The sequence below is a fragment of the Rattus rattus genome, chromosome 9 (genome assembly GCF_011064425.1).
Source record: "Rattus rattus isolate New Zealand chromosome 9, Rrattus_CSIRO_v1, whole genome shotgun sequence".
Classification (NCBI taxonomy): Eukaryota; Metazoa; Chordata; class Mammalia; order Rodentia; family Muridae; genus Rattus; species Rattus rattus.
The window spans coordinates 57057276-57070050 of NC_046162.1; the positions used below are offsets into that span (position 1 = coordinate 57057276).

Consider the following 12775-nt stretch of genomic DNA (forward strand, 5'->3'; position numbering starts at 1 on the left):
AGCCATGCATGTGGTATATACATGCAGACAGAACACTCATATACATGCAGACAGAACACTCATATACATGCAGACAGAACACTCACATACATGCAGACAGAACACTCATGCATATAAAATTAAGTAGCACCCTATTTTTGTTGCTGTTCATTTGAGACAGGATCTAGGTGGCCCAGACTGACTTTGAATTGTGTGTAGCCAAGGATGACATTAAGCTTCTGATCCTCCCCTTTCCCCAACTTCCTGAGTGGCAGGACTGAAGCAGGATGCTCTAGTTTGTAGACACTCGGAATTCTTCCTGTCTAGAGTTCCTGGAAGCCACATCACTCATAACTACATGCCTGACAGACATTTCCCACGCCTGACAGACGTCACAGAACTGCCCCGTTCCCAGTCTGAACCAGGGGAAATGCACAGGACGCACAGTTTATTCAACTCTTTGACAGTATTTTATTCCAAATGCTGACCTGGCCTATGGTTAGAAAAAAGCAAGCTGCTGTCTGATCCCACAGTGCCTGCAGGGAAAGCCCAGTGCCACATCTGCTCTCCCTCCTGATGCTTCTCATTTCCCCTCAGAAGCTAAACGTGGCTGTAAAAAGATGCTGCTGCATGGCTGCCCAGCGCCCACCTGGGCCACACATCAGCCATGACTGAAAGGGGTTGGGTTGCTGACCCAGGCAGGGCAGGGCAGGGGAGGCAGGGGAAGCCTTCCAGGAGGAGGTGAGTTTGCAGCCCCACCCCCTGAGCACCTCTCAGAAGTCTTTTTTTAATTTTTTTCTTTTGTTTTTTTTCTGAGACAGGGTTCTCTGTGTAGCTCAGGCTGCCCTGCAACTTGTTCTGTAGACCAGGCTGCCCTTGAACTCACAGAGATCCACCTGCCTCAGTCTTCCGAGTGCTGGGACTAAAGGTGTGCGCCACCTCTGCCAGGCTCCTCAGGAGTCATTCACGCCATCAGGTTAGCTGAGGCTTATGGGCCGCCCCTTGTGTCTCTTCGTACTCCTCCCACGGTTTCAGCTGAGGACCAGGAATCATCAAGGTCTGAAAAGAACAGGAGGAACTGAAGTTACCTACCAACCACCCCTATTGTTTACCCAGAGTGTCTTCCTCCCTCATCAGCATCCAGGGAAAGTTCCCCTTCCTCAGAGTCGCACCATTCCATCTCGCCACTAGGTGGAGCCCAAGAAGGGAGCACAAGGCTATCTACATACAGCTCTGTTTGCTTAGAGCCTGCAAGCACCTTACCTTGAGGATTGGTTGCTTAGGGGGTGCCCACGGGGGCACAATCTTGGCATGCATTCTCCAGCTCCCATACGGGTTCATCAAGTGCCTTTCAAACACCACATATTCCAGGACGTCCTTGGGCACATCTTCCTGCCCATACATCAATCTGCCAAACCGATCATAAATGGCCAACGTCTGCAAAGATGAATAAAATCTGGCCTGTCAGAGGATTTGTCTTACAATTGTTTTTGAAATAATCTTAACAAAAAAATTTAAATTAAAGAAAATTAAAATTATTTAAGATTCTGAATTTGGAACTAATCAGTTGCTGACATTTTGCTCCTCAAGGTTCTCTGATGGGTGGGGAAGAGTGCGGGACCAACAACAAGAGTAAAAACCCTCACACCACATCCTAGTGGAGAGAACACTTTTTCTTTTTTTTTTTTTTTGGTTCTTTTTTTCGGAGCTGGGGACCGAACCCAGGGCCTTGCGCGAGAACACTTTTTCTTTTTTTTTTTTTTTTTTTTTTTTCCGGAGCTGGGGACTGAACCCAGGGCCTTGCGCTCACTAGGCAAGTGCTCTACCGCTGAGCTAAATCCCAACGTAGAGAACACTTAGCAATGGTAAGAAGACCATGGCAAACTTTTCCTGAGAACCTACAGCCCTGGGACAAGGGGTGGAGCATGTCCCTAACATGCACAAGGTTCTGGGTTCAACCCCCAGAACCAGGAGAAACAAACAGCCATGAACTGAAGAGTCCAGAGACAGATGCCCCACCTGAGAACCGAAGTGACACAAGTCAATGAACATTTCTCTTGCGTTCAGAGACGGAAGGTTTCTGCTGGACCCCTGGCCAACTTAATACCGCTGAGTTCACTTACACCTTAGCCTGCTGTCCTACTGTGTCCTCAGCCTGCTTAAGTCTCACCAGCCTTTAAGAGAAGAATGTAAACCCCTAGTGAACTAGACTGTTGGGGGGAGGGCGGCAATGGGGGGAGGGGTGGGAGGGGAACACCCATAAGGAAGGGAGGGGGGGGATGTTTGCCCGAAACCGGGAAAGGGAATAACACTTTCGAAATGTATATAAGAAATACTCAAGTTAATAAAAAAAAAAAAAAAAAAAAAAAAAAAAGAATGTAATTCATGCCTTGGACTCCCATGTAATCTGCTTTACACCTGAGGCTAACACCTACTTACATACCCTTCCTCGTCCCTGCTCTAGAATCCTGTACACATGTGTGCCGTGGTGAAGACTCGCTGAAAGCAACCCTACACAACAAATACCCGGAAATGCCGGAAGGAACCCTGCGACACGTCTGCACGACCCTTTACCTTTCCCAGTGCTGCACGGTCAGTTAGAATCAGCAAAGTTCATTCCCTGGTAAAACTCTGTTAAGGATTTCTCTCAAGACTCCATCTCCTTTCTATAGTGTTTTCTGTGTTATTCAATAAGTAGAGTAGAGCCTGTGTCAGGGGCAGACGCGGTGGCAGTCAGACATCAGAGGGCATGCAGGAGGCAGACCCATTCAAGAAATAGACTCGGGCTAGAGAGATGGCTCAGTGGTTAAGAGCACTAACTGCTCTTCCAGAGGTCCTGAGTTCAATTCCCAGCAACCACATGGTGGCTCATAGCCATCTGTAATGGGATCCAATGCCTTCGTCTGGTGTGTCTGAAGACAGCTACAGTGTACTCACATCATAAAATAAATTAAAATCACTATGCCTGACATATATTTAGAAAAAGGAAAGAAAGAACCAGACTACAGACAGGCCAGGAACCAGAGCATACACACAGACAGGAAGGAAGTAGAGAATTCCAACCTTGGTTTGCTTTTGATCACACTATCCGAGAGGAAGCCTGAGATTACATTGCTTAGAGCAACACTGATGCGTTCTGGTGTCTCTGAGGTTGTCTGTGCTTAACATGGAGGAAAGAAGGCTGAGTGAACAGCAGTGACTCTACCTGCCGAGTGTGCAGGCGCACGGTGACCTGGCCGTACATGTTGCTCTGGTTCACCAGACCTGAAGAACGGACATGAACCACTTGGGCTGGCTCTAGAGACTCCACAAAGCTCCAGCGCACAGCCTTGTACTTGAGCTCCCAGACCATGTCCTGAGGAAGAAGAGAAGAGTTCACTGGGGTTCCCTACCGGGAGGCACTCCATCTGCAACACTGCAATCAACAGGAAATGCCTCCATTCTTCCTCCCCATGTTAGGTGGGAATGGGGCAGAGCCAGGGACTCAGTCTGTGACCAGCAGGCCCACTGACTCACTCTTCCAAGCATAGAAATATAGATGAAAGCCAGAGAGCTGCCCAAGTTTCTGTGTGCTTTTTTTATTTACTTTTTTATGCACATAGATGTTTTGCTTGCACATATGTCTGAGTATCAGGTACATGGAAGTCAGAAGAGGGTGTTGGAGGCCCTGAAACTCCAGCTGTGAACTGCCAAGTGGGTGCTGGGAACTGAATCTGAGACCTCTGGAACAGCTAATGCTTTTAACCACTGAGACACCTCAGTGTGTTTCCAACCTCTCTAATTGTTTTTAAGTTTATGTGTGTGTTGAGTGTGTGCTACATGTATCTAAGTTCCCACAGACACTATGGTGTGGGGTCCCCTGAGGCTGGACCTACAGGGCATTGTGAGCCACCTGGCTTGGGTGCTGGGACCTGAACTCTGTCTTCTGGAAAAGCATCTCAGACATCCCTAGCCCATGTCCCCAGGTTGTGACCAAGTTACTGAGCATGCCTGCCTCTCAACTACATTCTTATTAAGATACTATTCGAGATCCGCCCACATCCAGGAGGATGGCTCTCCACGTCACTGAAAACCCCCTCCACACCACCCTACTCCTCGCACCACTTCCTCCTACACGCTTCCATAACCTGCTAATTGCCGCATGTACTTCCACTGACAGTACATATGGTTTCTCTCTTTTGTTTTCATTTTACCCCCTCACATTTCAGCAGTGAAAGGGAGTGTTTTCCAGAGCTGTCAGAGCTACGACACGCGAGGCACACTTGTCCCTGGGGAGACTGACAGACACACAAGCTGAGTTTGTAGGGAGTGAAGTTCTTATTCTAGAAGCTCCAGCTGAACTACAGGGCCTCCATTCTTTGGGGTTCCTCAAAGTACCCGGCACCTCTGCCACTATGTAATATAAGCCTTGTGGATTTTGGTTAAAACCTTTACCACGGGGTTGGGGATTTAGCTCAGTGGTAGAGTGCTTGCCTAGGAAGCGCAAGGTCCTGGGTTCGGTCCCCAGCTCCAAAAAAAGAACCAAAACAAAACAAAACAAAACAAAACAAAACAAAACAAAAAAAACCTTTACCACAGGGTAGACATATGAAGCAGGGTCTCACAGAGCTAAATCCCACCCTGAGGATCTACACCCTGTGGTTTGTCACTGCCCACCGAGGGGCTTTCTCTTTCCATATTTGCTATGGCCCTCACCAGAATCTGCACCAAATCATCAGGATTCAGCTGAAAGAAAGTAAAGAATTTTGGTTGGAGAGATCGTTCAGCAGTTAACAGCATGGGCTCTTCTTGAGGACCTGGGTTCAATTCCTAGCATCTACATGGCAGCTCACAACTGCCTGTAACTCCTGTTACAGGGGATCCAGCACCTTTCCACAGACATACATGCAGGCAAAACACCAATGCACATTAAAAATAAAGATAGATCGATAAATAAATAAATAAATAAATAAATAAATAAGGCTGGAGAGATGGCTCAGTGGTTAAGAGCTCTGACTGCTCTTCCAGAGGTCCTGAGTTCAAATCCAGCAACCACATGGTGGCTCACAATCATCTGTAATGGGATCTGGTACCCTCTTCTGGTGTATCTAAGGTAGTGACAGTGTACTCATACAGAAATAAATAAATCTTTCTTATTAATTGATTAATTACAAAGAAAAAGATATTTTAAAAAAATAAAGGAAGAAAGAAAGAAAATAAAAGACTTCCCTTCCAAAGCCTGGGTAGTGGCACATACATGTAATCCTAGCTCCAGGGAGGCTGAGGCAGGAGGACTATGAATTGGTACCTGAACTACAAAGACCCTGACCCCCTCTCCATCCCCAAAAAAAGAGAGAAAAAGAAAGAGGAAAAAACAGCAACAAAAGGGAGCCCAGCAGCAGTGTCTAGAATTTATCTGCTCAGCCATCCCATCTTTTTAAGGTGAAACTTACTGGAAAACAGTGCTCAGTTACCAAGGTATGAAGCCGGTCATGGTCTGAGCTAGAAGAGAGAGAGAGAGAGATTCACCATGGATTCCTACTTTTATGGTACCTTCTATGAAACCTGAAAATGGGCTGAAAAGAAGGCTCGGTGGGGGGTTGGGGATTTAGCTCAGTGGTAGAGTGCTTGCCTAGGAAGCACAAGGCCCTGGGTTCGGTCCTCAGCTCCGAAAAAAAAAAAAAAAAAAAAAAAAAAAAAAGGCTCGGTGGGTAAAGGAGCCTGCCACCAAGCCTGCAAGCGGAGTTCAATCCCCAGAACCCACATGAAAAGAACGGACCCTTCAGGGGCAGGAGACATGGCTCCACAGTTAAGAGCACTATCTAGGGTGCTGGAGAGATGGCTCAGCGGTTAAGGGTACTGACTGCTCTTCCAGAGGTCCTGAGTTCAATCCCAGCAACCACATGGTGGCTCACAACCATCTGTAATGAGATCTGATGCCCTCTTCTGGTGTGTCTGAAGACAGCTACAGTGTACTCATATACATAAAATAAAGAAAGAAATAATTCTTAAAAAAAAAAAAAAACAAAAAATCAAAACTGACCCCTTAAATTGTCCTCTGACATCTACACATGTGTCATCTGTGTCACATATACACAAACAAAGTATAATGAGAGAAAACTTTTTTTGAAAATGGTGGTGGTTGGGGTTGGGGATTTAGCTCAGTGGTAGGCGCTTGCCTGAAGCGCCAAGGCCCTGGGTTAGGTCCCCAGCTCGGGAAAAAAGAACCAAAAAAAAAAAAAAGAAAATGGTGGTGGCACACGCTTTAAAAAAAGGTGATTTAATCTCTGAGTTCAAGACTAACCTGGTGTACAGAACAGTCAAGGCTACACAGAAAAAAACACCTGTCTCAAATAAAAATTTTTTTTTAAATTTAAAAAAATCCTGGGGGCGGGAGGGTTGAGGATTTAGCTCAGTGGTAGCGCTTGCCTCAGGGAAGCGCAAAGGCCCTGGGTTCGGTCCCCAGCTCGAAAAAAAACCAAAAAAAAAAAAAAAAAAAAAAAAAAAAAAGGTCCTGGGGGGTCAGAGAGGTGGCTCAGTGGTTAAGTGCACTGGCTGCTCTTCCAGAGGTCCTGAGTTCAATTCCCAGCAACCACATGGTGGCTCACAACCATCTGTAATGAGATCCAAGGCCCTCCTCTGGTGTGTCTGAAGAGTGTGACATTAAATAAATAAATCTTTAAAAAAAATTTAAAACTGTAGAAATAATAATAAGTTCAAGGAAAGGTTGGGACACATCATGAGATCCTCTTCCTAAAAGTAAAAATGAGCCCCTCACAGTGGCATATACATTTAGTCCTAGCGGTGGGAAGGCAGAGGCAAGTGAATGTTGTGAGTTTGAGGCTAGCCTGGTCTACATACAGACAGCCAGGACAGCCAGGGCTACACAGAGAAACCTCGCCTCAAACAATATCGACAAAAACTAGTGGAAAAGCAGGGAGAAAAGAAAAGCCATCTTCAGTTACTACTTCTCACATTAGGACGTTCTAGAATCATTGGCTGAAGACAAAGCGGGGAGGGGATGTGTCTAGAACAGCAGCGGAAGAGAGTGGGTACGCACAGGATAGGGCATCCACTTACTTGTTTAGACAAAGGTGAGCTTCGATAAAAATATCCTTAGCTTTTTCAGGGAAGTCTTTGGTTTTAAAATTAGCGTCAAATTCCTTTATCTTTCGAATTCTGTAAAATTAAAGCAAGAAAACCATCATTAAGGTTACGTCACAGCAGAGAAAGGTACTTACCACCAACCCATACGACCTGAGTTCATTCTTTTTTTTTTTTTTTTTTTTTTTAAGATTTATTTATTAATTATATATAGTACACTGTAGCTGTCTTCAGATACACGGAAGAGGGGCATCGGATCTCCTTACAGGTGGTTTTTTGCCACCATGTGGTTGTTGGGAATTGAATTCATGACTTCGGGAAGAGCAATCGGGTGCTTTTAACCGCTGAGCCATTTCTCCAGCCCAAAAAAATCAGAGCCCTTGGTTTTCCTCTTCATCTCTTTTTTTTTTTTTTTTTTTGGTTCTTTTTTTTTTCAGGAGCTGGGGACCCAACCCAGGGCCTTGCGCTTCCTAGGTAAGCGCTCTACCACTGAGCTAAATCCCCCCTGAGTTCATTCTTAGGAACTGACAAGGTAGAAGGAAAAGACTGACTCCCACAGGTTGTCCTGACCTCCATCATTTGTGCTGTGGGAGGAGCTGGCAAGTACACTTACATTAAATAAATAAATAAACAGCAATTAAATTATGAAATCTTCATATGATCTCCATAACTCAAAGTTCACATTAATCCCCCATGTCCATCTTCCCATTTAATAATTACCGCTTGAATGTGTCTAGACTGTAAATTGAATTCTTTCTCATCAAATGTTCAGAAAGTGCAAGCAGGGGCTGGAGAGATGGCTCAGCGGTTAAGAGCACTGACTGCTCTTCCAGAGGTCCTGAGTTCAAATCCCAGCAACCACATGGTGGCTCACAACCATCTGTAATGGGATCTGATGCCCTCTTCTGGTGTGTCTGAGGATAGTGACAGTGTAACTCACATACATAGAATAAAAGAAAATAAAAGAAAGAAAGAGCAAGCAGGTCACGGTTTGGTGGTGCATGGGTAGTGCCTAGAAGAGGGGAGGCAGCAGGGATCTGGTAGCATAAGCCTTTAATCTCAGCACTCTGGAGGCAGAGGCAGGCAGATGTTTGAGTTCCACGACAGCAAGGGCTACAAAAAGAAACCCTGTCTCAAAAAGGGAAAAGAAAAAAGGAAAAAAAAAAGGGGGGGGGGAGAAGGGGCAGGTGGATATATGTACTTATGACTTCCCAGACAGTCAAAGCTATATAGTAAGATACAAAAAAAGATCACGTTTTCTTTGGTCTGAAGCGGTGATTCAGAGGCTAAGGGAACAGAGTGCTATTGCAGAGGACCTGGTTGGTTCCCAAAACCTTTATCAGGCCAGTTATAAGTGCCACTAACTGCAGCTCCAGAGGATCCAACACTGTGGCCTCAGATGTCTGCAAGCAGCTGCACACACCCACCTACAAACACAGACATAATTTAAAGTAAACCTTAAAGAAAACAGTAAAGGGTTGGGGATTTAGCTCAGTGGTAAAGCGCTTGCCCAGCAAGCGCCAAGGCCCTGGGTTCGGTCCCCAGCTCCGGAAAAAAAAAAAAAAAAAACAGTAAAATTTTAGGATTAAAGAAAACACCTAGGCTGGAGAGATGGCCCAGCGGTTAAGAGCACTGACTGCTCTTCCAGAGGTCCTGAGTTCAATTCCCAGATGGCTCACAACCATCTGTAGTGAGATCTGATGCCCTCTTCTGGTGTGTCTGAAGACAGCTACAGTGCACTCATATAAATAAAAATTAGTAAGTCTTTAAACAACAACAAAAACCCACTTTATTTAAAAAAGAAAAAAGAAGATCTTATAAATACCAGGGTTGGGGGCTAGAGGTTCAGCTTGAGAGTAAAGCACATGTCCAACACATGTAAAGTCCTAGTTCTGGAGTACTAAAAAGAGCAGACTCAAAACCAGGTAAAGAATCAGAACAGAGAGCTTTTAAGAAGCAACTACTTAAAAAAAAGAAAAAACAAAAAGAAAGAAAGAAAATAAAAGAGCTGGGGGCTTATGCCTTCAAAACTGGGCAGGCAGAAGCAGGCAGATCTCTTGTGAATTTGAGGTTAGCCTGGTCTACATTGTGAGTTCCAGAACAGCCAGGTCTACATAGAGAAACTCAGTCTAGAACAACAACAACAACAACAACAACAACAACAACAACAACAGAAAATGCAGGGAGAGAAAAGCAAACATGATGAACTGTACGGCCTGGCTGTCAGGAGCACTTGCATATTTATAATAACGTCAACAGACAGAATCAACGGACAGAATCCAATTGGCAATAGATTGAAATGTGGAGAATCGGGGTTGGGGATTTAGCTCAGTGGTAGAGCGCTTGCCTAGGAAGCGCAAGGCCCTGGGGTTCGGTCCCCAGCTCCGAAAAAAAGAACCAAAAAAAAGAAATGTGGAGAATCAGAACCAAATGGAACTGATTCTAAGAATGTAAGATTGGTCTGACACTAAAACTCAATGTAGTAGCCCAGCTTGGTTACATACTCTTTTTTTTTTTTCCGGAGCTGGGGACCGAACCCAGGGCCTTGCGTTTGCTAGGCAAGCGCTCTACCACTGAGCTAAATCCCCAACCCCCTGCCAAGGGTACATATTGCTCAGTGGTTAAGAGCACTGACTGCTCTTCCAGAGGTCCTGAGTTCAACCACATGGCTTGCAACCATCTGTAGTAAGATCTGATGCCCTCTACTGGTCTGTCTGAAGACAGCTACAATGCACTTATATAGAATAAATAAATCTTTAAAAAAAAAAAAAAAAAAGGGATTGGTGATTTAGCTCAGTGGTAGAGCCCTTGCCTAGGAAGCGCAAGGCCCTGGGTTCAGTCCCCAGCTCCGAAAAAAAAGAACCAAAAAAAAAAAAAGAACATTGCTAAGTTCAAGGCCAGCCTGAACTACATAGCAAGACCTTGACTCTACTATAGGGTTTGGTTCCCAGCACCTATATAACAGCTCAAAAACACTTGTAACTCCAGCATAAGAAATCGAATGCCTTCTTTTGACCTCCACAGGCACTGCACACATGTGTTAAGCTTACATGAAGGCAAAACACATAAAAATAGAGAGAAAAATCAATATGATATACCATATAACACAACAAGAATCAAATATCACATGTTCTTCTGAGCCCAGAATATCGAGGCCTAGTTGTCTCGGACACCTACGCCAACTGTGATGCCACATTCTTTCTTAATCGCTCAGTTCTCTGTGTCAGTCCTTCCTTTGAAAGAGATGACATTCGAGCATCCCCCTCCGGCGGAACATAGGGATCAAATATACCAGCTGAGGAGAGAAGAAAATTAAGAAACCGTTGAAAGACTGAGACAACATCACCTTGCGGTCAGATAAAACGGGGCATCAAGTGGACTAATCAAACAGACTTGCACACAGAGGAAACGTTGTCAAACTTGTGTAAGTACCAGGAACTAAGTGTTGCACTATTGGGACATCTTTTGTTATGTTGAGAAAAAAAGGAAGAAAAAAACAAGAAGAAAAGAAAGAGTAATTTAACTTCTCCTAGAGTCTGTTTTTACTTCTACAAACTGGAGGAACTTCACCCTTTCTAGGAGTTGTAAAACCAGGATGGAAAGGGCCTCCTGAGCAGGACTAGTGGAACTGCCCCAAGTCTACTATTTGTGCAGGAGGATCCACCCATCTCAAAGGCAAAAAGGAAGGGAGAACAGAGGTACAGCTCAGTGGTAGTTTAGCTCGATATTTGACCCCAAGTACTGTAAAAAACAAAACAAACTGACTTTATGAAATATTATATAAATTAAATCATTATTAAAGCCAAACTTAATGGTTAATTTTTTTTTTAAATATTTATTTATATGAATACACACTGTAGCTGTCTTCAGACACACCAAATAGAGGGCATGGGATCCCATTACAGATGGCTGTGAGCCACTATGAGGAATTGGACTTAGAACCTCTGGAAGAACAGTCAGTGCTCTAAACCACTGAGTCATCTCACCAGCTCCTCTTTGTGGTTAATCTAATGCTGCCAATCAAGAGTCTAAAGCATTCTAAATGCCAGACTTCTGACAGTAGAGAATTGAGTCAGCATCCCAGAAATACTGTTCCTTACCTGTACAGGCCAAATGTATAGGACGTTCCAAACGTTCCTGTGGAATAACCAATCCTGCTTTCCTGGCATATTCCAAAAACTCCTTTTCTGTTTTGTAGCTGGGTTCACGAGTCGGTGGTCTGAAACGGCTTTTGGATTTTACTGGAACTACAGCTGTGGACCGAGTCACCAGAATGGGCTGGAAGATAGAGAAATGAATGAATGAATGAATGAATGGTTAGCATATTGGTGATCTGGAAAGACTAGACCTATCTTGAGCTAAGTGTATCAAAGTCTTACAGAAATGACATACCCAAAGAATGCCTCTGAAGTTATGAAACAACTATTATGGAAAAGCAGTATTACTACTTAAACGCTAAGGATGGCTTTTACCACAAGCCAATTAATAACCTGTATTAACATCAGTCAACATTTACTAAAAACTTTTCTTTAATACATTCTGTAGTACCACTGTATGCAGAGAATGCAGAGATGATTAAAATAAAGTTCCTACCGTCAAAGAACGTTTAATTTAATAGTGAACCTTAGTTGTTAACCCAATTCTGAAAAGAGTGGAATGCTACTACTCAAGCATTAAGCAAAATCTCCCGGGCATTTCCTCCACACTTCTATCTGCTTTTTCAGAAGCAAATGGCTTCTAGCTCCTAACTGACTAATAAACTTTTAAGAAGCCAGGCGACCTTTTCCCTCCAGGATAAGACAAAACCCCTATCCTTTCCGAAAAACTTTGAAGAACGTAAAAGCGGGTCCATCTTCCAAGCCACTACTTTCCTTTTAACATCTTCTCGCCAGAGACTAGAATTAATGTGGAGAAGCTTAATGCTGAGAAACTTAAATCTCCCAAGGCCCAGTCTAGGCTGTATACTGAGACTTGGGGTTCACATACACCTCAAATTCTTCCCCAAATGAAGTCTGACTCGTCCAAACTCAGCAACGGCCACAGGATGATTATTCCCCTCTACTCTATCCTCCTCTTTCTGTCCCTAAAATTTCATTTGCTTCATCCCTACCCACCTGCCGTGACCACCATCCCAAAGTCCTGGATAAGGAGGACAAGCCCCGAGGTATGGGGGCTGCCATTTTGCTCACGCAAAGGCCGCCGGGATGTCAGTCGAGCCGCAGATCACCCAGCCGGAGAAAAGGCGCATAGGGTGGAGCGAGCTCAAGAGTGGAATTTTCCAGGGCGCGCGCCCTCGGCCGAAAGGTGAGTCGCGCGCACGCTTTCATGGGGAGGGGCGTGCGGGCACGCGCGCAATGGGTTCGCGCGTGCGCAATGAAACTACTTTGGAAGTAGGGTAAACCGCACGGCTGTCACGCGCCAGCCAGTTTCGGGTGGAGAGCCAGCTGCGCCTGCGCGGAAGGCTTTCTGTGGGACTCTGGGTGCTGCATTCCTGGTTACTTAGCACATTGCACATTGTTACACCTTATTTACTTTCGTTCGGTTAAAAAAAAAAAAAAAATGAAAAAGTGCTTCCCTCTGAAATCAGAGGCCTTTGAGATAAGTTGTTTTCTCTCACTATTTGGAATTCCCTGGAGGTATTTAGGGCGAAAATGATAGCTTCTGGGTGTGTATTTGACCTCAAAATGCAGTATAACTACTTAAACCTCTAACC

General features: G+C 44.7%; 1 protein-coding gene across 1 annotated transcript; it reads right to left on the bottom strand.

The window, feature by feature from the left end:
• Nucleotides 1-426: 426 nt before the first annotated feature.
• On the bottom strand, nucleotides 427-12349 carry Mrpl45 (mitochondrial ribosomal protein L45). The gene is made up of 8 exons (XM_032913472.1): nucleotides 12177-12349; nucleotides 11163-11340; nucleotides 10240-10357; nucleotides 7039-7137; nucleotides 5412-5460; nucleotides 3185-3334; nucleotides 1243-1416; nucleotides 427-1038 (listed from the first exon to the last, which is right to left on the bottom strand). The coding sequence occupies exons 1-8, from the start codon at nucleotides 12240-12242 to the stop codon at nucleotides 952-954; spliced, it is 921 nt and encodes a 306-aa protein (XP_032769363.1). The 5' UTR covers nucleotides 12243-12349; the 3' UTR covers nucleotides 427-951.
• Between the last annotated feature and the right edge of the window lie 426 nt (nucleotides 12350-12775).

What these genes read in the sequence shown, in the direction of transcription:
- Mrpl45 (XM_032913472.1), bottom strand. Translation starts at nt 12,242, where the DNA reads ATGGCAGCCCCCATACCTCGGGGCTTGTCCTCCTTATCCAGGACTTTG. An exon ending in GCTCACCTTTGTCTAAACAA is followed by an intron (nt 5,461 to 7,038) that starts GTAAGTGGATGC and finishes TCTCTCTTCTAG; the next exon opens with CTCAGACCATGACCGGCTTC. An exon ending in TAACTGAGCACTGTTTTCCA is followed by an intron (nt 3,335 to 5,411) that starts GTAAGTTTCACC and finishes CTTCTTCCTCAG; the next exon opens with GACATGGTCTGGGAGCTCAA.